At 39.6% G+C, this 24,684-nt stretch overlaps 1 protein-coding gene across 3 annotated transcripts in view; it reads right to left on the bottom strand.

The window, feature by feature from the left end:
- DCDC1 (doublecortin domain containing 1) overlaps positions 1-24,684 on the bottom strand; it is a 471,483-nt gene that overhangs the window by 46,218 nt on the left and 400,581 nt on the right. For all 3 annotated transcript variants that reach the window (XM_027562739.1, XM_027562740.1, XM_027562741.1), the window contains 6 exons: positions 20,459-20,557; positions 16,429-16,528; positions 13,720-13,855; positions 11,944-12,097; positions 4,758-4,916; positions 3,378-3,578 (listed from right to left, as the gene is read on the bottom strand). In XM_027562739.1, the coding sequence (XP_027418540.1) occupies positions 3,378-3,578; positions 4,758-4,916; positions 11,944-12,097; positions 13,720-13,855; positions 16,429-16,528; positions 20,459-20,557 (849 nt within the window). The remainder of the gene's footprint in view (positions 1-3,377; positions 3,579-4,757; positions 4,917-11,943; positions 12,098-13,719; positions 13,856-16,428; positions 16,529-20,458; positions 20,558-24,684) is intronic.

Here is a 24,684-nt window from a genome sequence, read left to right as displayed (position 1 = left end):
CTCCGTAGCCTCAGCACGTGGCATAGCCCGCATCTTGCGTTTTCACTGGCACTCGATAGTAGTCAAATGAATGAATGATTCTGTATTTCCTGCAACCACTTACTAAGGCGGTGCCTAGATGAGTTACCTAGCTGTCTCTGTTTCTGCTGCCTAGAACAGACGTAGCCACTTCTCGTGTGCTCCAGTTCCATGCTCAGCCATGTCAGTGTTGATTTTTCTTCCTTTTTTGGACAATGGACTGTCACTTGCCCATAGCAGGGGTGCTTACATTCTGCGGGAACTCTGAGCTTATGGATGTCTACATCAAACCCACTATGTGCCAAACAGCAGTGTGAGACATTTGTGTCCCAGCAACATCCAGCATAAGGTACAGCCTCTTCTACTAATCCACGGCACAAGTGTGTACAAACCAACTCAGCCCCTTGAGCTTCAGTTTCCCTAGCTTTAGAACAAGTGAGGAGGATTTTCATCCCTGAGTGTTCTTTCATGTTTCCCTTTAGAGACCAAATGATTCATTCAGATTGTGCCAGGGCTGAAAATGGAAGAGAGATACCAGATTATCTCTAAAGTTGACCTGGCATTTTTTCTGTGTGGCTGGAAACCAAGTAAATGTGTCTCTGGCAATTTCCTCCCTCCTGTCGGTGCCCCTTTGCTCATTTCTTGCTGACTCTCCTGGACCATGTGCTCTTCCAGCTAGGCCTTGTTCTCACAGTCATAATTTCCCTTAAGAGGTTTTGCTGATAATTGCTTAAGACATCAGATTTCCTAGTTGTTTTCTATTTTAAATAGGCCACAATGAAAAAGTAATTCAGGACCCAAAGGACCGAATGAAAGGTAGAAAATTCTAGGCACAGGGATAGCACTTGGTGCCTCCCATCATGCTGGCAAACTACCAGGCCAGTGCTCTATTGGTACAAATTCTGATTGGGCTGTTGCCTCAAAAAGTGCTAATTTACTGCCTGGGAAAAATATGGGTGATCAAGACTATGGTTCACATAAATGGGATCTTCTATAGGTATTGCTACATAGTGTAACCCAGGGTTCTCCAGGCCTCACCAGTTTATCAGAACAAATGGGTTTCAATAACTAATTACAGGGGAAAAAGCAAAAGCAAAATGACAAGGCAAAATGTAGAAGAAAGCTCAGAATTACTGTCACTATACAGATACATTTTCGCCATGGGGCATTTATTCCTCTGAATCATGCCCATACCTAATCAGCAAGACTTCTGCAAAACCTCTCCTGCCCACATGCTTAGATGGTGACCCACGTGTTCATGAGCAAATCCGGTCCCAGTGCTGCTCCCCATTGTGGCTCCACTTCTCTCTGGACTCCACAGTTTCCAACCAGGGATCAATTAATACTACCATCTCCCTCCAATTGTTCCTCTCTTCTACAGTTTGACATGGGGAGGCCTCACTATGACAATGTTGTGGAGTGTTCCGGAAAGTGGAAGGAAATTGAAAGACACCATCTCCTTTTGTATTACATGTGGTTAGATTTTCCAAAGCAGTGATGGAGGGCATAGAGTTACAGGCAAGCTTCTCCTTGTTTTTACTTAAGCAGCCTGTCCTTCCCCTCTTCCTGATTTCCCAACAGCACTGAGAATGGAAACCAAAGCCAGTACAGACACTGAATGAGACTGAGCAGGACTCAGAACTTGTCCTCTCTTTTGATGACCAAGTGTTTCTGAACGAAACATCAAGTGTGGCTGTCTCCTTGGGGTCACTTCTCTCAGCCCCCATGCCTGACAGCTCCAGTTCTTCAGCCATGCTCAGATTCCAATTCTTAAGCTCAAGTAGGATGGCTACCATAATACAGAAAGCCAAGGCAGTAAGATGCAGCTCTAAATTCCAGAAAAGTAGAGATGGGTAGCACTAGCTACATGAGCAAGAATTTGTATCTGTTTAGTTCTTTGCTGAAAGCGCCAGCACCTAAAACACTGCCCTTGATAATCCTTTGCAGCTAAATGAATGAATTCTGGTCCCATACAGAAAGCTATTCACAGGGACAAAAGCCTGCTTCTTAGCTCCCCCGTCGCAAAGACAGCTTAGCTAGGATGAATGGGGCGAAAGAACACACTCACCAGGTCTGTCTACATGTTGGCTTTTCAGCCGTCTCTAAAACAAGGCCACGTGTGTTCCCTGCTGGCGGCTCTGAATCTCAGACCAGGGAGCAGAGGAAGGCTAGTTCCTTTCCTGTCCATGCTGGCCCCTCTGCTGCCGCCTGCTGAAGCGTATACAGTCTCTCTAGCAGCAGCAGTCCCCTAAGCCTTCTGCATCAGACACCCTTCAGAATCCAACAAAAATCATAGCTGTTTCCCAGGAAAAAGAAAAAGTATTGCACAGATATACAAATACATTTTCTGTATGTAGTATTTCAAGAGACTGAAGAGGGCCCTGGAGCCCCCACGATACAACACGAACGATAGACTTGGAAGCAAATCATCTAAAAACCAAGTTGTTCTCTCTCTTGCTAAGGAAACGGTCAAGTATACACAAAACCAGAGAGAAATGTACAAGAAACCACCACAGACTCAACAGTTATCAACATGCTGCTATTCCTGCTTCATCCACTGCCCCTCCCCACTTTAAAAATGTTTGCTTTGCTAGAATATTCTAAAACCAATCTGAGCTTTCAGTTTTATCTGTAAATACTACAATGTACATCCAAGTGACCAGGACTTAAAAAAAAAAAAACATAACCATTAAACGATTATGACACCCTACAAAATTAAAGCCTTTTTAATATCACGTGCTACCTAGACTGTTTTAAATTTCTTCTGATTGTCTAGGAAATAACCTTTCCGACAGTGGTAAGCTTCAAGCTAGATCCATACAAGGGCCAGTCACGGCACTCAGTTGATATATTTGATTAGGACAAGAATTCAATCCGATTTCACTGTGTGAATAGAAGCCACATCAGTCAGTTATCTGCTGGAAGTGGTGGAAGGGAGGGAGGGCATACATGTGAGGAGGTACAGGAGACTCTGTTAACGAAAAGTACCTCACAATTTTTAAAATAGGACTTTTTAGAATTCTTACTTGATTTTATGACGTTTTCAAATCATAAAATCAATTAGATTAGCACCTAGTTTTCCCTTGAACTTGGCTCATTAAAACTATGAACCCAATAGTTCAGGCTTCACATTCCTTATCTGAATCCAGAGTGGATGGGTTGCGTGTAGACTACTGAGCACTTACATTTGATTTCACTTTTTCTTCCTTGAGTAGGTTAAGAAAAAAATCATTGGCTACATTAAAAAGAAAATCCAAAGTCCTCAGATATACCCCTGCCTGCTCTGTGGGGACCGTGCTGGATCTCTTTGGCTCCCATTCACCTCTTGATATATTAACGCCCAAATATGATGGGTTTACCTGCTGTCCTCCTTGTGCATCCAGCATTGATGACTATCATCTGCTTTTTTCTCCACCAAAACCACCTCCACTCCTGAGCGCAGGTTGGGGCCTCGCACCCCCAAGACTAGATGAGGTGCAGCATAGCTTATAATTTGCCCATCTCTGTATTCAAACTGCTGGTGGCAAAGTTTCTGCAATTTACTCTGTTTTGGAGAATGGCTGAGATAAAGAAAATCCCATTAGTGGCAGAAAAATGTCCTGTGCTCTCATGTGCTGCAGATTGCAAGTTCTGTTGGCGAGAGACCTGCCGTGAACCAAATTCACTTGTTAATGGGGAAGCATTATCATCAGGAGAGCAGCGAAGCCATTTGCTTTGCATTGTCAAGCTGATGTAAAAAGTAGAATTCTGAGTTTATTTTGTAATAGGAATATATGTTTATCCAAGAGAATATGAGAAATTCATCAGCAAAGAAAAAAAATCATTTTAGATCATTTAAAGAGAAAAAGAAGTAGGAGGCAGAACAGGTCAAATAGAAATCAAAACAGAGAGAAACAGAGGAGTTCTGAACAAATGATGATCATTTCTATCCTCTATCTACAGAATTCCTGGCAAATAGAACCCCATTCCCCAAGCTTTTTCCATCTTCCCTAACAGCTCATAGAATATTATAAACCAAAATGATGATATGCTAACAAGTTAAAAGAATGTCTTACTTAAATATCTCTTAAGGCATTAAACAGACTTAATAAATCTATCAAACATAACAATACATTAGCAATTAATTTATAAATGTCTATTAAGTCTACTTTGTGCATGGACCAATGCTAAGTGTTGAAGAGCTGAAACTGTTTAATTTATGTAAATTGCTGTAATGTTAAGTAAATGCATAAAGATTATGGAATAATAAAAAGTACTATAGATTTCTGTCATTTCATTGGACATTGACCAGAGAAAAAAATAAAATTAAAAGGCAAGAAATTGCATTTTACTAATTTCTTAAAGACATCGGGGGATTTTACATGCTTATTCATGAGTTCATTCACATACTCATTTCACTAAAATACAGGCTCTGTCCTAAGTTCTCAGGAGGCAAAGATGGGTGGGCTTGCCTTTTAAAAGAAAAGACACAAGTGAATTACACAAGAAATTACACAAAAGACACAAGTGAATTACACGAGAAATTACACAAAAAAGACACAAGAAATTACACTATACAGCTAAAGTGAGAAGGTATTTCCCACCTGTACCTGTAAATACTTCAGTCAAAATCAGAAGGAACACAGAAATGTGTTTGTTGATGTAGATAGCAACTAAAAGTAATGTAAATCTTCAGGAATAAAGTGAGTGAACCTAAGACCAGGTAGAAATATTTAACAGAATCCCTTATAATTTTTTACCTGTATTTCTTCTCTGGTTCCATATTTTCAAAGAGCCCGTCTTCCATTTTCTTTGGAAGACTGTCATTCTCATCAAAGTTATGAGAAGATTCCTGCCAGGCATACCTGAGAAGTGTGTGACAAGCCTTCATTCTGAGATGGGCTCTTGCATGTGAATCTCTATCAAGGTGGAGAAGCAAAGAGAGGTCTGAGAATTCTGATTTATACTCACAGGATGTTCTCTGAGGTGCAGTCTGATTGTATCCTAAAGGATGTCAGTGGATCTGGAAATCATATTTCCATAATGGTTCCTAACATTACAAAGTCACATCCTACTAATACACAGTTTAGAATTTTAATACAAATCTACCAATAAAATTTCTCAATCACATAATAAACAGCATTCATCTCTGTCATATTTACTCAGGAAAAAATGGGGCCATATGTATTATATTGCAAAAATAAGATTAGGACTACTCAATAGTTTTGGAAATTCATAACAAATGTGTAATGAGACTCTTGCCTACTCCATAAATGTGGCATAATTCTGTCTGAAACAGACAGCCTAGATTACTAGGTTTCATAAAATTTACTCATTAGGCAATGTTAAGGAATCTTAATTAACTTTTCCTCTCAGTAGAAAAATCTAGAGAGACTCAAATAGCACCAGCACAAACATGCCAGGTTTTGATAGAGAATAATATACAAAAACACTTAAATAGTCATAGTCTGAATAACTGAGCGGGCCTCCTGGCTTCTTATTTAGATGAAATCGTGAACAGACACATAGCCACCATGCAGATGTGAGTATATCAAGTTCCCAGGCTCAGTTCAGGGTAGAGTTGCTTGCGTGGGATCATGATACAATACGGGACTGCTCTGCTGAAGGCAGGATACATATACAGGCAAAGGAGCTCACATACTTCAATACTCTAAATGTGCATAAGTGTAAATAAAGTTCTCTGGGGGAAGTCGTGGTCGCCAAGGTGCTTGTGGTAATTTGATGTAACTGCAAGCAGTATCAAAGCACCCGTCTCCAGGGACAAGTCCTGCTTTAGAAGAGCAGGCCATAGACTTTTCAAATGTAGCAAAAGTATTACATGCGGATATGAAATCGGTGGGTAACAACTGCCTCATTCAGAACTTCAGCAGGAACAGCTTCTCAAGTAGAAAAATCTCATTAACAGTTAAAGAGAAATACTGCCATCTTGTGTTGAAAATAGAAAATGCAGCTTTCCCACCAACTTCATCTGTTTGATGAAAATAGACCAACAACAAAAATAAAGTCAGTTTTAACACAGTCAGCAAGGTGTAAACAAGATTTTTCCTCCAAGTTGAGATGTTTTATCTTCTAACTAGGGCAGTCTGTATGCTCTTCAGCTTCCAAGCAAATGAAGTACAGTACAGTCAATTTTAGAACAGCCATTAAAACAGACACCTAAACAAACATCTTGCTTTATTGATTCGTTTATGTCCACTAGTTAGAACCGGACATGGAACAACAGACTGGTTCCAAATTGGGAAAGGAGTAGGCCAAGGCTGTACATTGTCACCCTGCTTATTCAACTTATATGCAGAGTACATCATGTGAAATGCCAGGCTGGATGAAGCATAAGCTGGAATCAAGATTTCTGGGAGAAATATCAATAAGCTCAGATATGCAGATGACACCACCCTTATGGCAGAAAAGTGAAGAAGAACTAAAGAGCATCTTGATGAAAGTGAAAGAGGAGACTGAAAAAGTCTCAAGGGGTTTACATTCTAGTGGGAAGAAGAGAGATAATAGACAAATAAATGAATAAATAAGCAATTTAAGTGTTACAGGTGGGATAAAACAGGAAATTGTGATAGAAATTGGGTAGGGTGAGGTAGGACCTACTTTAGCAATGGAGTCAGAGAAGACTCCTCTGAGAAATGATGCTAGAGTTGGGACTTGGACAATGGGAAGAAGCCAGGCGTGTCAAGACCTGAGGGGAGAACACTCGAGAACAAGTGGAAAGGCTCCAAGGCAAGAACATACATGGCTCATTGAGGAACAGAAAGACACTAGTGTGACAGGCATATACTAAGTGAAGGGAAAGGTTGTACATGAAGACTTAAGAAGTGACCAGGGCCTAGATACAAGGCACTGAAGAAATGAGAAAATTCCTTTCAAACTCCAGGCTCCGAAGGCCTTTTCTTCCACAAAGCATCAATGCAGAGGTTAGTGCCCTCAGAATTTCTTTTCCACTTTGTTTCTTATCATTCTTATTAGAAATCTTTTCACCGAACCAAACTATCAAAAAAGTTCCTTCCAGATTTATGCTCTAGCCTCTTGCTTTACAGATGTCCCTCCTTAAATTATTCCCCCTCTTTTTTAAATATGTGAAAATCTCCATATAAACATATGTAAGAAAGGAAATTTTGTGTTTACTTAATATAAGATGATAGGGGTTCAAGTGAACAGAAATGGTTCAAAGAACAAGTGAAAGTTAGCCTGGAAAAGATACAACCCAGATTAATGATAGTGAGTTCCAAATACTTTAAACAGGCGAACTCATAGAATAGAGACATTCTAAATTATTATTTCAACATTAAAATGGGCTGCCTTGTACAATAGTGATCTCCTTGTCAACTAGGAGTATTCATGAAGAGACTGGATTAACAGATCCTGCCTATAACATACAGGACATCTTTTTTTTTTTCCTACATCATTTTTTTTTTTTTTAACCTGAGGTATAACATATAACACTATATTAGTTTCAGGTGTACAACATAATGATTTGATATTCGTATACATTGTGAAATGATCGCCACAAATACATGTAGTTAACACCCCTCCCTGCAGATAGTTACAGGTTGTTTTTCTTGTAATAACTTTAAGATCTGCTCCCTTAATGACTTTCAAATACACAGCGCAGTATTACTGGGTATAGTCACATGCTTCCGCACTGTTGGTCGAATGGACTCAACCACTTTTAGATCAAGGATTCCAGGCCTTGATGAAATCTATGAACCAGAACAAGAATCTTTGCTCTCAAAGATATCACTTCTTTTTTCTTATTTTCTGTTTATTTTTCCAAAGTACAGTCTAATAACTCAGAGGCTAGACGATAACATTCTTTAGAAGAACAAGAGGGGATGTTAGGAAAGCCTGTGGCCCATTCCCTAATGATTGAGCAAGATATCATATAAGTCAAATCACTCTCTCTGTGAAAGGCTTTCCTTTCTGGTGGCTTTTTAGTGTCAGGATGTAGGACCAGATGAATTACCCACTAAAATGAGGAAGTTTGATCACTGACATAAAAGTTAATATTCTTATACATGAGGACAGAAACAATCTTTTAAAACAATGGGTAACAATGATGTATAAATTAATTCTCAATTACTACAATGGTAATTGACCAGCTATTTCTGGTTTCATAATTTGGAAACTCATTCCATGATTCCTACATTTATTCAGTAAATGATGACAAAAGTCAGTTTCCCTGGTCTTCGCAGAACACATGTGACAGTTTCTGCCCTTAAGGAATTCCCAAGTTGGTAGTTGTTGGTGAGGGAGAAGGTAAGGATCTGATAAGTACATTGCTAGCACATCACTGTCATGATTGATTTAATGATAAAGAATCCTTCCACCAATGAGGATGGGGCAAGTCAAGGTGGCTCAGTTGGAGAGAAATGAGTATGTGGTCAGGCCTACAGCAGTGCATCAGTGGAGTAGGCCATGTTCAGCTGACAGCTTGCAGCTGCTGAGCTGGAGCTTGGAGCTCACATGGCAGAAAGAAAAAGCATGGAGAGGAGATGGGCATGTGGGCACGAATGAGGGTTAACACAGGCCTGGATGAGGGTCAGAAGGGCTTGAAATTGCAGACTAAACATTGTTTTCTGTGTGCAATAGGTAGCCATTGAAGAACTGTATAAAAGGATTGTGCTTTAGAAAGATGATTGTCCACAGACAAAACTTCAAGGTGAATTGGAAGGAGGAGATTATGGAGATAGAAACCAACCAGATAGCTATACCAGCAATCCAGGATGGTAACTTACATTAACATACATTCAGCTGGAATCTCCAGTAAGGAAGAGACACGATTGTTCCTAAAGTACATGCTGATGGAGACAAAACATGATAAACTCCTCAAATAAATGTCCCCAGTTCTAAGATTCTGGTGTTTTTAAAAATAGTAACATCAAAGGCTTTTTCTGCATCTATTGAGATTATCATATGGTTTTTATCTTTCAATTTGTTAATATGGTGTATCAGACTGATTGATTTGTGTATATTGAAGAATCCTTGCATCCCTGGAATAAACCCAACTTGATCATGGTGTATGAGCTTTTTGATGTGTTGCTGAATTCTGTTAGCTAAAATTTTGTTGAGGATTTTTGCATCTATGTTCATCAGTGATACTGCCTATAGTTTTCTTTTTCTGTGTTGTCTTTGTCTGGTTTTGGTATCAGGGTGATGATGGCCTCATAAAATAGGTTTGGAAGTGTTCCTTCCTCTGCAATTTTTTGAAAGAGTTTTAGAAGGATAGGCATTATCTCTTCTCTAATGTTTGATAGAACTCTCCCGTGAAGCCATCTGGTCCTGGGCTTTTGTTTTTTGAGAGATTTTTTATCACAGCTTCAATTTCAGTGCTTGTAATTGGGTTGTTAATAATTTCAGCACTGCTTCATTATTAAAAATCTCCAAAAATGGGCATAGAAGGAACCTACCTCAACTTGGTAAAGGCCATACATGATACACCTACAGCAAACATTATTCTCAATAGGGAAAAACTGAAAGCATTCCCCCTAAGATCAGAAACAAGACAAGGGTGCCCACTTCCCCCACTATTATTCAACATAGTTCTGGAAGTTACAGCAATCAGAGAAGAAAAAGACATAAAAGTAATTCAGATTGGAAAAGAAGAAATAAAGCTCTATTTGCAGATGACATGATACTGTACATAGAAAACCCTAAAGATAGTATTACTTTACTATCTTTAAAATTACTAGAGCTAATCAGTGAACTTAGCAAAGTTGCAGGATACAAAATGAATACACAGAAATCACTTGCATTTTTATATACTAACAATGAAAAATCAGAAAGAGAAATTAAGGAATCAATCCCATTCACCATTGCAACAAAAAGAATTAAATATCTAGGAATAAACTTACATAAGGAGACAAAAGAACTGTACACAGAAAAGTATAAGACACTGATGAAAGAAATCAAAGATGACATAAACAGATGGGAAGATATTCCATGTTCCTGGGTAGGAAGAATCAATATTGTGAAAATGACTATACTACCAAACACAATCTACAGATTCAATGTGATCCCTATCAAATTACCAATGACATTTTTCACAGAAATAGAACAAAAAATTTCACAATTCATATGGAAACACAAAAGACCACGAATAGCCAAAGCAGTCTTGAGAAAGAAGAATGGAGCTGGAGGAATCAACCTTTCCGACTTCAGATCATACTACAAAGCTACAGTCATCAAGAGAGTATGGTACTGGCACAAAAACAGAAAGATAGACCAATGGAACAAGATAGAAAGCCCAGAAATAAACCCATGCTCCCTTTGGGTACCTTATATTTGACAAAGGAGGCAAGAATATACAATGGGGCAAAGACAGCCTCTTCAATAAATGGTGTGGGAAAACTGGACAGCTACATGTAAAAGAATGAAATTAGAACACTTCCTAACACCATACACAAAGATAAACTCAAAATGGATTAAAGACCTAAATGTAAGACCGGAAACTATAAAACTCTTAGAGGAAAACATACACAGAACACTCAGTGACATAAATCAAAGAAAGATCCTTTATGACCCACCTCCTAGAGTAATGGCAATAAAAACAAAAGTAAACAAGTGAGACCTGATTAAACTAAAAAGATTTGCACAGCAAAGGAAACTATAAGCAAGGTGAAAAGACAACCCTCAGAATGGGAGAAAATAATAGCATATGAAACTGACAAAGGATTAATTTCCAAAATATACAAGCAGCTCATACAACTCAATACCAGAAAAACAAACAACCTAATCAAAAAGTGGGAAAAAGACCTAAACAGGTATTTCTCCAAAGAAGACATACAGATGGTTAACACATGAATAGATGCTCAACATGGCTCATTGTTAGAGAAATGGAAATCAAAACGACAATGAGATATCACCTTACACCAGTCAGAATGGCCATCATCAAAAAGTTTGCAAACAATAAATGCTGGAGAGGGTGTGGAGAAAAGGGAATGTCCTTGCACTGTTGGTGGGAATGTAAATTGATACAGTTACTATGGAAGACGGCATGGAGATTCCTTAAAATACTAGGAATAAAACCACCATGTGACCCAGCAATCCCACTCCTAGGCATATACCCTGAAGAAACCAATATCAAAAAAGACACATGTATCCCATTGTTCATTGCAGCACAATTTACAATAGCTAGAACATGGAAGCAACCCAGATGTCCATCAATGGATGAATGGATAAAGAAGTTGTGGTACATATACACAATGGAATATCACTCAGCCATAAAAAGGAACGCCTTTGAGTCAGTTCTAATGAGGTGGATGAACCTAGAACCTATGAAGTAAGTCATAAAGAGAAAGATAAATATTGTATTCTAAGGCATATATATGGAATCTAGAAAAATGGTACTAAAGAATTTCCTTACAGGGCAGCAATGGAGAAACAGACATAGAGAATAGACTTATGGACATGGGGAGAGGGGAGAAGAGGGTGAGATGTATGGAAAGAGTAACATGGAAACTTACATTATTAAATGTAAAATAGATAGCCAACGGGAATTTGCTGTGTGGCTAAGAAACTCAAACAGGGACTCTGTATCAACCTAGAGGGGTGGGATGGGGAGAGAGGTGGGAGGGAGGTTCAAAAGAGAGGGGATATATGTATACCCATGGTTGATTCATGTGGAGGTTTGACAGAAAACAACAAAATTCTGTAAATCAATTATCCCTCAATAAAAAAATAAATTAAAAAAAAACAGTAGCATCATAACAGAATTATTGAAAGTAGATCATTGTGATGGTTGAGCACTGAAGCTCCAGCTCTATCCTTTTGCCACAAAACTAATTAAATACTAGCTCTTCAAATGCCATTAGTTTCACAAACTTGACGTGGGTTCCCTGCATGGGCTCTGCACTGTTACTGAGCTAATGAGCTAAGTTCAAATAGGAACAGGTAACTTTTCTGGCCACACTGATTACTTACAGAATTTCACTGGAAGCATTTTCTGATGTTAAAGCATTTTTTTGCATTTGTTTTTCCTCTGGTTCTATAATTTGCTTCTCTTTTCCAAAAATTGGTTTCCTCACAGCAAGCTTGGCTCCAGACACAATGTCACTTTGGACTTCTAAAACAAGAGCTGAACAAAAATGCACAAATTGCAAGGACGTATTAGTTATCATCTCAGAGCATCAGGATTTTGAAAAAACGTGTTAAAATAAAAATGCAAAACGTTCCAGCTGTTGTGTCTAAGAGAATACATTCTAAGTGTAATTGATAGCTGCCCTTTAAACTAATAAATTTAATTTCACTTAATTTAATTTTTGTAGATTCTTTCCTCTCAAGATATTTTCAGTCAAAAGTGCTAAAAATAGGTCTTTCCAAAAATAAGCTAGCTATTGTAAATTGTAACTATTCAAATGGGTTACATTATGTAGACATACGCCTTTAGATCGTTCTCTGGGATCCCAGACACCTCAGTGAAAGTTCCCAATGCCTTGAGAGACACATGCAAAGCATAATATATGGTGTTCAATATATGCAATAAGATACTATTTTAAATTATATTAATGCATTTTCTCTTTTTCCTTTCTATGTATAGGATCTTTGTCCTTGTCCTGGGATATCCTTCAGGGAAGATGGAAGACCATGAGGAAATGAGCAACATTACGAAAGGAAAGCGTAAGTACAAGTACAGTTTTGACATTCAAGCACAAGACTATGGCTATGCAGGTCAGGACGACACTGTCATGATTTAGGATCTTTTTTTTTTCTAAAGGCCTTTAGCTCCCATTTAACTCATCACAGTTTTAATCTCAGAGTTGAGCTGGAGGAACCCTACCATTTCTGGGCCTGAGGGAATCTGTGGTGGAACACAGACAAAGGTAGAAAGCCAGCACTGGGTATCATGATTTCCTCCCACAGGTGTCTTAGCTAGATGAGGAAACACTGCCCATTGTTCGGGACACGGTGATGAGTTGCCTCTTGAGCTGTCCTCACCCTTTCAATCTATGTGAAGCTGGATCTGGTTTCTGGGAGGTGCAGCCATGACCCAGGATTTACTGACAGCCATGCAGGGGAGCTTTGCAGAAGTGGCTGCCAGCCAGGGGTCAAAAGGTATTGTAGGCAAGGTTTGCAGAGACAGCTACCCAGCCACAACCAGCCTGCAGAGAGCATAGGAGAGGCAGAGGCAGGTAGGAAGCACTACCACATCCAAAGCATTGTCTGGGCCAGAAGAATGGCACTGTCACCCAGCCATGGACTTCGGCCAGCAGGGCCCAGAAAGCAAGAGATTTGCACCCCCAAGTTCCTTCCTTCCGTCCTAGAGAAGAACTAAAGTGAGAGTCTGGAGACTGGGAAACAGAAAGCCTTCAACAAAGGGCCTATTTAATTAAATGGATGGGACAAATGTAAACCCAACAGTACATTTAAAGTTTTCCTTGTTGGGGGTGTACCTGGGGTTCACAAAGAAGGCCCACTTTGTTAAAGACAAAATAAAGTATGTTTTCTTTGCACATTCAAAGTACAGTGTGAATTAAAATTGCAACTCTGTTAAATATAAAAATTAGCCTAACACTAAATGGTAAGATGCAGGGGTGAAATATAATCTGTTTAAACAAGCAAATTTCTTTTTAAAAAGCCATATCATTAAGGGGTTTTTTTTGGCTGTGTGTATATATATAAAAATATATTTATATATATATATAGAGAGAGAGACAGAGACAGAGAGAGAGAGAGAAGGTAAATAATTCCAAAGCTTACCCTCCATCTTATGCATACTGCAGAAGGTTTGAATTTTAGAAATATCTGATGCTAAGTTCCTTAGGAAGATTTGCTTCTTTTGCTGAGCAATGGACAGGTCAGGATTGATCCAATGTTCACCACATGAAACGTACACCTACCAAAGAAATAAGTCTCTAATCTCGTACAATTGCTTCTGGCAGCATTATTATATCCCAGACTGGAAACAATCAAAATATCCTATAATAAGTGAAATATGGCAAAACAAACTATGGCACCATACTCAGTGATAAATGGAATAATGCTCAGTGATAAAAAGGCACAATCTATTGATAAACGCAACAAAGTTGATGGATCTCTACGGTTTTGTACTAAAAGAAGTACTTCTCCATATATCTTTGCAACTTCCTATGAATCTCTATGAATCTTTAATTAATTCAAAATATTAATAAGAAGTTGTAAAAAAAATAAAGGAGATAAAGGAAAGAAGGAAGGGAGGGATGTGGGGGAAGATTCAGTTCAGTTCAGTTCAGTTGCTCAGTCATGTCTGACTCTTTGCGACCCCATGGACTGTAGCCTGCCATGCTCCTCTATCTATGGGATTCTCCAGGCAAGAATACTGGAGTGGTTTGCCATTTCCTTCTCCAAGGGATCTTCCTGACCTAGGGATCAAAGCCGCGTTTCTTATGTCTTCTGCATTGGCAGGCTGGTTCTTTACCACTTGCACAACCTGGGAATGAATGAATGAATGAAAGTTGCTCAGTTGTGTCCAACCCTTTGCAACTCCATGGACTGTCCATGGAATTCTCCAGGCAAGAATATTGAAGTGGGTTGCCACTGCCTTCTCCAAGGAATCTTTCTGACCCATGGATTAAAGCTGGGTCTCCTGCATGACAGGCAGATTCTTTACCATCTGAGCTACAGGGAGGGCTGAGGTCCAAATCTTGCTCACAGCCTGCTCTTGTAAATAAAGTTTCATTGGAACACAGCTATGCCCACTCATTTGCATATCTGTGACTGCTTTTGTGCTACAGTGGCAGAGTTGATATTTCAATAGATTCCATATTGCCTGTGAATATTAGGAACTGTCAGTTAACAGAAAACTTCACAGAAAACTCCAACAACCACTGGTATGAATGAACTTGTAGTATATGCATCGAACTGTTAATGGACATTTCTAGATGCTGAGATGGTGGATGATACTTTTACTTTTTGCTTATATGTACTTTCTAAATGTCCTTAAATAAACACATATTTCTTTGAAGTGAGAAAAAATAGAGTAATATATTGAGAAAGACTTGGTTAAAAAAAAAAAAAGAAACTCAGTGCTGCCTTTTTTGAGGTCACTCGCTAATCACACATACTTTCTATGTCGACCCAGGGGAAGTTTCCTGAAAAATATCTTCTTTGTGATCAACAAGGTTTTTCTTCTCTCACAGACATACTTAATCATGTGACTGTTCATGTTTCAATCTCCATGAGTCAGTGGCTCAGAACAGTTGGACAGATTCATTTCTAGCAAATGTGCAGGATCTTTTAACAGTCACTCTTGCCTCCATCTCATTCTCCTTTCACTCCTGCTCCCTCTGCCCTGGTGGCCCCAGTGACTTCTCTTTAGATTTACTTTTTTGCATTGTATGCTTTGTTGCATCAACCTTAAATTCTTTCCAAAACAACACAGTGAATAAGCACAGCAGCAAAAACAAAAATATTAGAAGGAAACAAACAAGACACTTGGCAGGGATAGAGTTAGGGTTCAAAACACAATCTAGCAAGCTCCAAGAACAGAGGTTCTCCGCTCTGCCATGCTGCCTCTAATATTAGTCAATGGTATTTGTGCTTAAAACTCTTTCAAGGGGTCTTGACATTCAGAGCCTGAGTCAAGTTCTAACAATTTGGTACACGCTTGGTTCTCTGGTCAAAGAATTTCAGGCATCCATCATAGTGGGTTTTCTCCTCGAGCTGATACTTCAAATTCTGTAAGTGGGAGAAAAGGCTGGGCAGCTAAAGTCCTTTCACTTCTTAGCATTCTCCAATCAGTCAAATTGTTGCTGTTGTTGTTGAAACGTTTAGTCACTAAGTTGTGTCCAACTCTTTTGTGTCCACGTGGACTGTAGCCCACCAGGCTCCTCCATCCATGGGATTCTCTAGGCAAGAATACTGAAGTGGGTTGTCATTTCCTTCTCCAGGGGATCTTCCAGACCCAGGGATCAAACCCTTGTCTCCTGCATTGGCACACAGAGTCTTTACAAGTGAGCCATCTGGGAAACCCAAGCACTCAAATAGTGTGTGAGAAACTAGACATGAGGTTTTTTTGTTTTTTTTTTTTTTCTGAAAAGGTGAAATGATCATTTAGGAAGAAATTGTTAAAAAAACACATTTTGAAAACCTCAAGAACAGTATAGAATTTACCTCCTTAAAAGAGCAGGGCAGAAATCACAAGTGGGTAATAATTTGGTTCTCTCCACTTTCTGCCTTCATTTATTTATAAGGTGGTTGTGATGAGCATTAAATGAGTTCTGTCATATACAGCCCTGGAAATCATGCCTGACACATAGAAAGCATGCAACAATAAGCTATTTGTATTACTTTCTGATGTTTGCTGAATTAAGATAATTGTGGGAAAAAAATAGGAGGAAAAGATGGTGCTTGAAGTCTTATATCAAAAAATATTTTTCTTTTAATAGTACCAGTATATTAATATTCCTAGTTTCATGGTCATGTTTTTACCAGTTCATCTCTTTGAAGTTCTTTTAGGGTGAAGACTTCCTTCCCTTTTTCATTGAACAACCTCCGAGCTGCAGAAGGTAAATTTAAAATTTCAGTGCACCTGTAATATAGACACAAAAATTGACCTTGCATGTGGAAAGTTTCCAGCAGAGAAGAGAGTAAATCAAAGAAATCAAGGTGGGTCATTAACTACAACTAGCTCTACAGGACTGTGGGACAGTTGAGAGCTCAGTCCTGGAATCCATCAGATGCCTTTTGAATCTCATTCCTCCTCTTCAGGTGTAGGACTTGGGCAAATTATTTAAACTCTCTAAGCCTAAATTTCTTACCTGTCAAAGTTGTTGTGAAAATTAAGGGTTGATTATGAAATGTGCTTATTAGCACAGTGCCAAGCATGATCGACAAGCAATAAAAAATATATATATCATTATTGACTTTTCACTCCTCAACACGCCCCTGTGAAATGAAAGTCGCTCAGTCTTGTCTGACTCTTTGCGACCCCATGGGCTATACAGCCCATAGAATTCTCCAGGCTAGAATACTGGAGTGGGTAGCTGTACCCTTCTCTAAGGGATGTTCCCAATCCAGGAATCGAACCCAAGTCTCACGCATTGCAGGCAGATTCTTCCCACATTGCAGGCAGATTCTTTACCATCTCAGCCTCCAGGAAAGCCCCAACATGCCCCTATACTTTCCTATTTGTGGGTCTTTTGTTCTTGTTTCCATATAAAACACGTTCCTCAGCTTTTGCTGTTGAAGTTCTACTCTTCTTCCAAAGTTACATCCATCACCCAGTAGGTCCTCATCTCTCTCCACCAGAAGTGATTGCTAATAGCCCTTTAAGTCCTTTTCAAATAGGAATTTTTTGCCAGGTTAAACATTCAGTAGTGATTTTTTTTTTTCCTCAAACAAACACTGAGCCAGCCTTGTTGATATCGAGATGAATGATACAGTTGCCCTGTTTCCTGGGAGGCTTCCTCCCTAGTCAGGGGGAGAGACTGGTCAGTAACTGAAGTGTAATATGAACTACATATTCATATATGTATGAACAAGTGGAGTTGTCAGAGGCACCTGGCCAGGGTGCTGTGAGAACACAGAGGAAAACAATAAACTCCTCCAGGGAAGCCTCAGCTAGGGAAGTGACATTTAGGGGTGGACTTTAATGAATAAGGACTTCCCTGGTGACTCAGACGGTAAAGCGTCTGCCTACAATGAGGGAGACCCAGGTTCAATCCTTGGGTCGAGAAGATCTCCTGGAGAAGGAAATGGCAATCCACTCCCGTATTCTTTCCTGGAAAATTTCATGGATGGAGAAGCCTGGTAGGCTACATTCCATGGGGTCGCAAACAGCTGGACACGAGTGAGGGATTTCACTTTCACTTTGATGAATAAACAGGTGTTCACCAAGTATAGGGTTAGGACTCAGAGAAGTTTTACATGGCTGGAGCTGGGTTTGTGGACAGGAGGTGGAGCCAGATAAAGCTGGTAAAGAAGATAGGAAACAATTAAGGGACCACTTAGGATGCCAGACTAATGAACGTGGCCTCTATCCTGTAAGTATCAGGAAGTCATTGGGGGTATTACGGCAGAGGAATGGTGCAGTCAGATCTGTTTTTTAGAAAGCGAACTGTCAGAAAAGTGGAAGGTGTGCTCAAGGTGGAGAGGTAGAGTTCATATAGTCATTTACGGTAGAGGTAAGGAGGTGGAATTGTGCAGAAGAGGAAGAAGAGCTAAACAGAATGATGGGGCATGCCTGAAAGAATGCTGTTTTCTATTAAAATGTACTGTCTATAGTACATGAGTTAGAAGTGACTTTGTGCTCATCAAGAAAACCCAGTTGTATGAAAAATATTTCTCAATTTTATTTCCTTAGATGGCATAAAGAAATTTAAGCCAGTAATTAGGCTTCCATTTTTCTGAGAGGTCTTAGAAGGAAATATGCCAGTGGGAATTCAGTCTCTGCTTCTCCTGTCACAACCCTGGAGGCTGATGGATTGGTGAGGACTGGGCTAGGTTTCTCATCCATAGGAGTTGTTGGGGTGGAGAGATGGGTTGGGGAGGGGGGACTGGAAGAAGATTGAGCCCCAATTGAAAGATTCGCTTAATTTTCTCCAGATGCTGCCCAAAGATTCTGCTACTTACCCTAGATCCAAGCATGACCTAAGGAGAGTTACCATCATCATAACCGGCTCCCACTCACATTTTCCTAGGAGAATTTTGGACTACTGTAGTATCCAGTTTTAGGACAACTGGGAGAAGAGAGTGAATAGGAAGTTGGCAGATTTTTCTTCCTTCCATCCTTGGAAACACTATTTTAATAATGCTGATATTAATTGGTCTGAGTAGCTGTGTTTGGAGAAGGTGATGGCATCCCACTCCAGTACTCTTGCCTGGAAAATCCCATGGACGGAGGAGCCTGGTAGGCTGCAGTCCATGGGGTTGCAAAGAGTCAGACACAACTGAGCGACTTCACTTTCACTTTTCACTTTCATGCATTGGAGAAGGAAATGGCAACCCACTCCAGTGTTCTTGCCTGGAGAATCCCAAGGATGGGGGAGCCGGTGGGCTGCCATCTATGGGGTCGCACAGAGTCGGACACGACTGAAGCGACTTAGCAGCAGCAGCAGCAGCTGCGTTAGAGATTAGCTGCTTCCTCTGTATTGAATTCCTCTAGCTAGTTCACATGCCAGCCAGCATCAATGGAGAGAAAAGAAAGGAACTGACTCTTAAGTGCCTAATAAGGAATGTGGACTTTGGAGTCAGATTGACTGGGTTCAAACTCTAGCCTTCTCATGAATAGGCTCTGTAACCTTGGAGAAGTTACTTAACTTGTCTGAGCCTAAAGGGATATGGTACAGATTAAATGTGTGAATACCTGTAAAGCATCTGACATATAAAAGCATCAGCAACATATTGTTAAAATGAACCATGCACTTCAAGCACTTCTTAGCTACTCTCTTGCTTAATTCTCCCACCCTTTCTGAGAAGCCCATTTTATGGATGATGAAACTGAGCCTGGAGCTTAATTAAGTTCCGTGCCCAAGGTCACAAAATTAGTGAGTTCAAAAGCTGAAATTCAAACCTAAAACTCTCTGGGTCTTTTTACCACAGCGTATAGCCTCCTGAGAGGGCATCATCATAGAATAACAGGGAAGAAACGGAGACTGAGACGCTCAGTGAGTGGTTTGGGATTTCTCTGATGAGTGAAAGCAAAAGTCCTAGAAATGAAATCCTCTGACTCTGACACCAGAAGTTAGGACTGATAACCACGTGGCTTTGATTTACAGAGAATCTAGAAAAGCAGAGTTTTATCTCCGACTTCACTCTCTCAGGACTGGTTTTTCCAATACTCCATGTTGCCTGCGAATTGAGATATCAACAAAATGGTCTATACCTATTATTTTTAAATGGGGATTATTATGCTTATTGTGTTAGATCTTCCTTAGGCTTTGCAGATGGAAGAGTCACCAGCAACAAAGATTCCCAAAACTGTCTAGAGTGAATTATTAAATTACTGAAGGATGGCATATATTTCCTTAAATTCTGTACAACTGTCCTCTCATATTGAAGAAGATATAATTTGCAAAAAGTTTATATCAAGTATTCTACCTTTGAACAGTTATCAAAGTCTATGGGAATAATTCTTATTTGGGTAAGAAAATACTGATCAAAAGAAAAATTACAATGTACTTCAAAAACATGATTACTGACACTTAAAAAGTGATTTAAAGTGGTCTTCAGTTCAAATAAATTCAAACAAAAGTGCTATAAAATTGTGAAATATATTTTTAATGGGAAAAATTTACATTTATAGAGTTGGTAGTTCAGAAACTAGGAGAAAACCACAAGACCTAGAAATCTGGGGGGAAAATATTATCATGTACACACATAGCTTATAAACTTCACAGAAAAAAAACTCCAGAATCATTATATTAACAATTGTTTTCTTATGTAGGTACATATGTATTTTGTGTTATAATCATCCAGGCACTTGAATGGAGTATACCTTTGCGTTTAGGCTATTATTTACCTCTCCAAAAGCTGGTGAAATCCAGTCCGGTTTGTTTCTGCTTCAGAATATTTAGTGACAAAATTTTTCACACTCCCTTTCCTTTCAGGGTCAACATATCTGGAAAAAACGATCCAAGATTAGACTGATATGTCAGTATACATTGCCATTTATCATTCAGCTTGTTATAGTATGTGAATAAATCATAAAGTTTTAATTTATCATGATTTACCCTAAAAACCAACAGTTAAGAAGCAACAGTTAGAACCAGACATGGAACGTGGAAAAACAAACCGGTTCCAAATTGGGAAAGGAGTACTTTGAGGCTGTATACTGTCACCCTGCTTATTTAACTTATATGCAGAGTACATCATGAGAAATGCTGGGCTGGAGGAAGCATAAGCTGGAATCAAGATTGCCGGGAGAAATATCAATAACCTCAGATATGCAGATGACACCACCCTTATGGCAGAAAGTGAAGGGGAACTAAGGAGTCTCTTGATGAAGTGAGAGAGGAGAGTGAACAAGCTGGCTAAAAACTCAACATTAAAAAACCTAAGATCATGGCATCCAGTCCCATCACTTCATAGCAAATAGAAGGGGAAACAATGGAAACAGTGACAGACTTTATTTTCTTGGGCTCCAAAATCACTGTGGGTGGTGACGGCAGCTATGAAGCTAAAAGACACTTTCTTCTTGGAAGAAAAGCTATGACCAACCTAGATAGCATATTAAAAAGCAGAGACATTACTTTTCTGACAAAGGTCTGTCTAGTCAAAGTTATAGTCTTTCCAGTAGTCAGGTATGGATGTGACAGCTGGACCATACAGAAAGCTGAGCTCTGAAGAATTGATGCTTTTGAACTGTGGCATTAGAGAAAACTCTTGAGAGTCCCTTGGACAGCAAGGAGACAAAACCAGTCAATCCTAAAGGAAATCAATCCTGAATATTCATTGGAAGGACTGATGCTGAAGCTGAAGCTCCAGTACTTTGGCCACCTGATGTGAAGAACTGATTCTTTAGAAAAGACTCTGATGCTGGGGAAGATTGAAGGCAGGAGGAGAAGGAAATGACAGAGGATGAGATGGTTAGATGGCATCACTGACTTGATGGACATGAGTTTGAGCAGGCTCCAGGAGTTGATGATGGACAGGGAGGCCTCCTGTGCTGCAAGCCATGGGGCTGCAGAGTCAATCACAACTGAGCAACTGAACTGAACTGACCCTAAATAATATGCCTTTCTTTAAAAATAGGGTTTCAAATACTATCACAATTAAATATTAAACTTCACATTTATACTATGAATAGTTTATATAAGAAAATAAATTTTCAATATCTGAATCCTTTTCCAATAATGTTGAACACTCAAGATGTGAATTTATCAACTTTGAAGAAAATGAAGAGATTACATTAATTTTGCCTTTGATGTTTTAGTCATACACTGTTCATATTCATATGTTACTCAGATACTGTTTCAGTATCAATCCAAACCTAAAATGTTTTTAATTAAAAATTAATAATGATGATCATATAAAAAGAATTGGAATACACATTGTTCAAATTTTTAGGTAAGACAGCATTCTGTAATTTTAGAATCTTTATATTATATTAAAGATACAGTGTTTAAATATAGCTATTCATTCAGTCATTGATTTGAAATGTAATCAAATATAAAATGTTATGTTAGTCACTCAGAAATGTCCAACTCTTTGCTACCACATGGACTGTAGCCAACCAGGCTTTTCTGTCAGTTGAATTCTCCATGCAAGAATACTGGAGTGGGTTGCCATTCCCTTCTCCAGGGTATCTTCCTGACCCAGGGATTGAACCCAAGTCTCCTGCATTTCAGGAGATTCTTTACTGTCTGAGCCACCAAGAAAGCCCAATCAAGTATAGACAATCATTAATTCATTTACTCATTCAACAAGCACTAAATTTGTGAGCCCTGAATCATATGGTGAATAAAATAGCTTAATAATCGATTAATTGAGACACACAGTTCCATGACCAGAGCAGACAGCACATATATGGATGAATAACACACCCCCTGTTCTCTCTCTCATGGATGGAGACAGAAGCAGATAATCACAGCACAGATAATGGCAGAAGCAATCCTGGTGAAAAGCCCACAGTAGTCAGAGCAACAGAGTTCAGAGAAGCTACAGGTAACTCAGAAGCAGAAGATATTAAGAAGAGGTGGCAAGAATACACAGAAGAACTGTACAAAAAAGATCTTCATGACAAAGATAATCACAATGGTGTGATCACTCACCTAGAGACAGACATCCTGGAATGTGAAGTCAAGTGGGCCTTAGAAAGCATCACTACGAACAAAGCTAGTGGAGGTGATGGAATTCCAGTTGAGCTATTTCAAATCCTGGAAGATGATGCTGTGAAAGTGCTGCACTCAATATGCCAGCAAATTTGGAAAACTCAGCAGTGGCCACAGGACTGGAAAAGGTCAGTTTTCATTCCAATTCCAAAGAAAGGCAATGCCAAAAAATGCTCAAACTACCACACAATTGCACTCATCTCACACGCTAGTAAAGTAATGCTCAAAATTCTCCAAGCCAGGCTTCAGCAATATGTGAACCGTGAACTTCCTGATGTTCAAGCTGGTTTTAGAAAAGGCAGAGGAACCAGAGATCAAATTGCCAACATCTGCTGGATCATCGAAAAAGCAAGAGAGTTCCAGAAAAACATCTACTTCTGCTTTATTGACTATGCCAAAGCCTTTGACTGTGTGTACCACAATAAACTGTGGAAAATTCTGAAAGACATGGGAATACCAGACCACCTGATCTGCCTCTTGAGAAACCTGTATGCAGGTCAGGAAGCAACAGTTAGAACTGGACATGGAACAACAGACTGGTTCCAAATAGGAAAAAGAGTATGTCAAGGCTGTATATTGTCACCGTGCCTATTTAACTTATATGCAGAGTACATCATGAGAAACGCTGGGCTGGAGGAAGCACAAGCTGGAATCAAGATTGCCAGGAGAAATATTAATAACTTCAGATATGCAGATGACACCACCCTTATGGCACCAAGTGAAGAGGAACTCAAAAGCCTCTTGATGAAAGTGAAAGTGGAGAGTGAAAAAGTTGGCTTAAAGCTCAACATTCAGAAAACGAAGATCATGGCATCCAGTCCCATCACTTCATGGGAAATAGATGGGGAAACAGTGGAAACAGTGTCAGACTTTATTTTTGGGGGCTCCAAAATCACTGCAGATGGTGACTGCAGACATGAAATTAAAAGACGCTTACTCCTTGGAAGGAAAGTTATGACCAACCTAGATAGCGTATTCAAAAGCAGAGACATTACTTTGCCAACAAAGGTCCGTCTAGTCAAGGCTATGGTCTTTCCAGTGGTCATGTATGGATGTGAGAGTTGGACTGTGAATAAAGCTGAGCACCGAAGAATTGATGCTTTTGAACTGTGGTATTGGAGAAGACTCTTGAGAGTCCCTTGGACTGCAAGGAGATCCAACCAGTCCATTCTGAAGGAGATCAGTCCTAGGTGTTCTTTGGAAGGAATGATGCTAAGGCTGAAACTCCAGTACTTTGGCCACCTCATGTGAAGAGTTGACTCATTGGAAAAGACTCTGATGCTGGGAGGGATTGGGGGCAGGAGGAGAAGGGGACGACAGAGGATGAGATAGCTGGATGGCATCACCAACTCAAATGACGTGAGTTTGAGTGAATTCCGGGAGTTGGTGATGGACAGGGAGGCCTGGCATGCTGCAATTCATGGGGTCGCAAAGAGTCAGACACTACTGAGTGACTGGACTGAACTGAACTGAGAGCAGAATTTGGGCTTCTCTGGTGGTTCAGCTGGTAAAGAATCTGCCTGCAATGCGGGAGACCTGGGTTTGATACCTGGGTTGGGGAGATACCCTGGAAAAAGGAACGGCTACCCACTTCAGCCTTCTGGCCCAAAGAATTCCATCCACTGTACGGTCCATGTGGTGGCAAAGAGTCAGACACGACCAAGTGACTTTCATTTCACTTCAGAGCAGAATTCAATTAAAATGGATCTATGTTTCATCATTCTAACCTGATTTTGCTGGTGAAGACAGTAAACAGTCCAACTCTCTTATAAATAACTTTCAGGTTAATGCAAGTAATGTATGCTTACGTATCATTAGCATTTATTTCTTTTAGAAGAGACATATTGCATGGGTATATTAAAAGTAGCACAGTAGGGCTTCCACCTTGCATAACTCTGGGACACTATTCACAGAG

The sequence above is a fragment of the Bos indicus x Bos taurus genome, chromosome 15, assembly GCF_003369695.1.
Source record: "Bos indicus x Bos taurus breed Angus x Brahman F1 hybrid chromosome 15, Bos_hybrid_MaternalHap_v2.0, whole genome shotgun sequence".
NCBI lineage: Eukaryota > Metazoa > Chordata > Mammalia > Artiodactyla > Bovidae > Bos > Bos indicus x Bos taurus.
The sequence above is the reverse complement of the archived record's forward strand: the minus strand, read 5'-3'. Positions and strand labels throughout refer to the sequence as shown.